Source organism: Sphaeroforma arctica (genome assembly GCF_001186125.1).
Source record: "Sphaeroforma arctica JP610 unplaced genomic scaffold supercont1.10347, whole genome shotgun sequence".
Lineage (NCBI taxonomy): Eukaryota > Ichthyosporea > Ichthyophonida > Sphaeroforma > Sphaeroforma arctica.
Window position 1 is genome coordinate 1 of NW_014030211.1, and position 951 is coordinate 951.

Below are 951 nucleotides of genomic sequence, written 5' to 3' on the forward strand. Positions count from 1 at the left end.
ATATATGTGTGTGTGTGTGTGTGTATGTATGTATATATGTGTCTATGTAATTATGTATGTGTATGTATGTATGTATGTATGTATGTATGTATGTATGTATGTATGTATGATAGAGCCCCACTGTATGTCTGTAAGACACTAACGTGGTGCGTGTTACTTCACATACATCTTCAGGCGAGGCTTGACATCCAAAGAACTCCATAACAATCGTGAACAGTTTATGATGGGGTCCGGTAGTTTGGACCAATTCGCCACCGCCGATGTGTTTGCGATGACACAAGCGGAAAGCAACACACTACAAAAGGCGCAGAGGCAGGTCTTGTCGCTCATGGCGCTGGATAGCTTCCCACGGTTCCTGAACAGTCCACAGGGGGTGAAGTATATGACCAGGTATGTTATGCTCGCGTAGGCATGTGCTTACGTAATCGTGGTACGGGTATGTGTGTGTTAGTAGTTCTGTATGTTTATAGTTATGTATACGCCTGTTCGTAGAAGCGCAGAGGCAAATGCTGTCGCCCATGGCGCTCTATAGCTTGTCACGGTTCTTGAACTGTCCGCAGGGGGTGAAGTATATGACCAAGTATGGTATGCTCACGTAGTCAATTCCTTACGCATGCATAATGCATCTGTGTGTATAAGGAGTTCCGTATGTCTATTTATAGTTGCGTATGTGTCTATGTATAGTTGCGTATGTGAGAAGTTCCATATGTGTTTTAGTTGTAATTCGATATGTGTCTATTGGTAATCCAGTGTGTATCTATTAATAGTTATGTATGTGAAATTGCATATATCTGAGTGATGTACATGGCAGGGACAATTTAAGGCGCGGGAATGCCTCATTTATCTCTTGCAAACAACTGTGTACAATTGCAGGTGAACGGCAGGTGGATAGAATTCTCTAGGTGGGTGCACCGTTATTGTTAGATGTATAGAATATACTGATATATATAT

The 951-nt window shown here is 42.1% G+C and overlaps 1 protein-coding gene across 1 annotated transcript; it reads left to right on the plus strand.

Moving 5' to 3' along the window:
* Positions 1-223: 223 nt before the first annotated feature.
* On the plus strand, positions 224-390 carry SARC_17313 (hypothetical protein; the record flags this gene model as incomplete). The annotated part of the gene is made up of 1 exon (XM_014288590.1): positions 224-390. A coding segment is annotated over one exon (167 nt), but the record flags the coding sequence as incomplete, so codon positions are not given.
* Between the last annotated feature and the right edge of the window lie 561 nt (positions 391-951).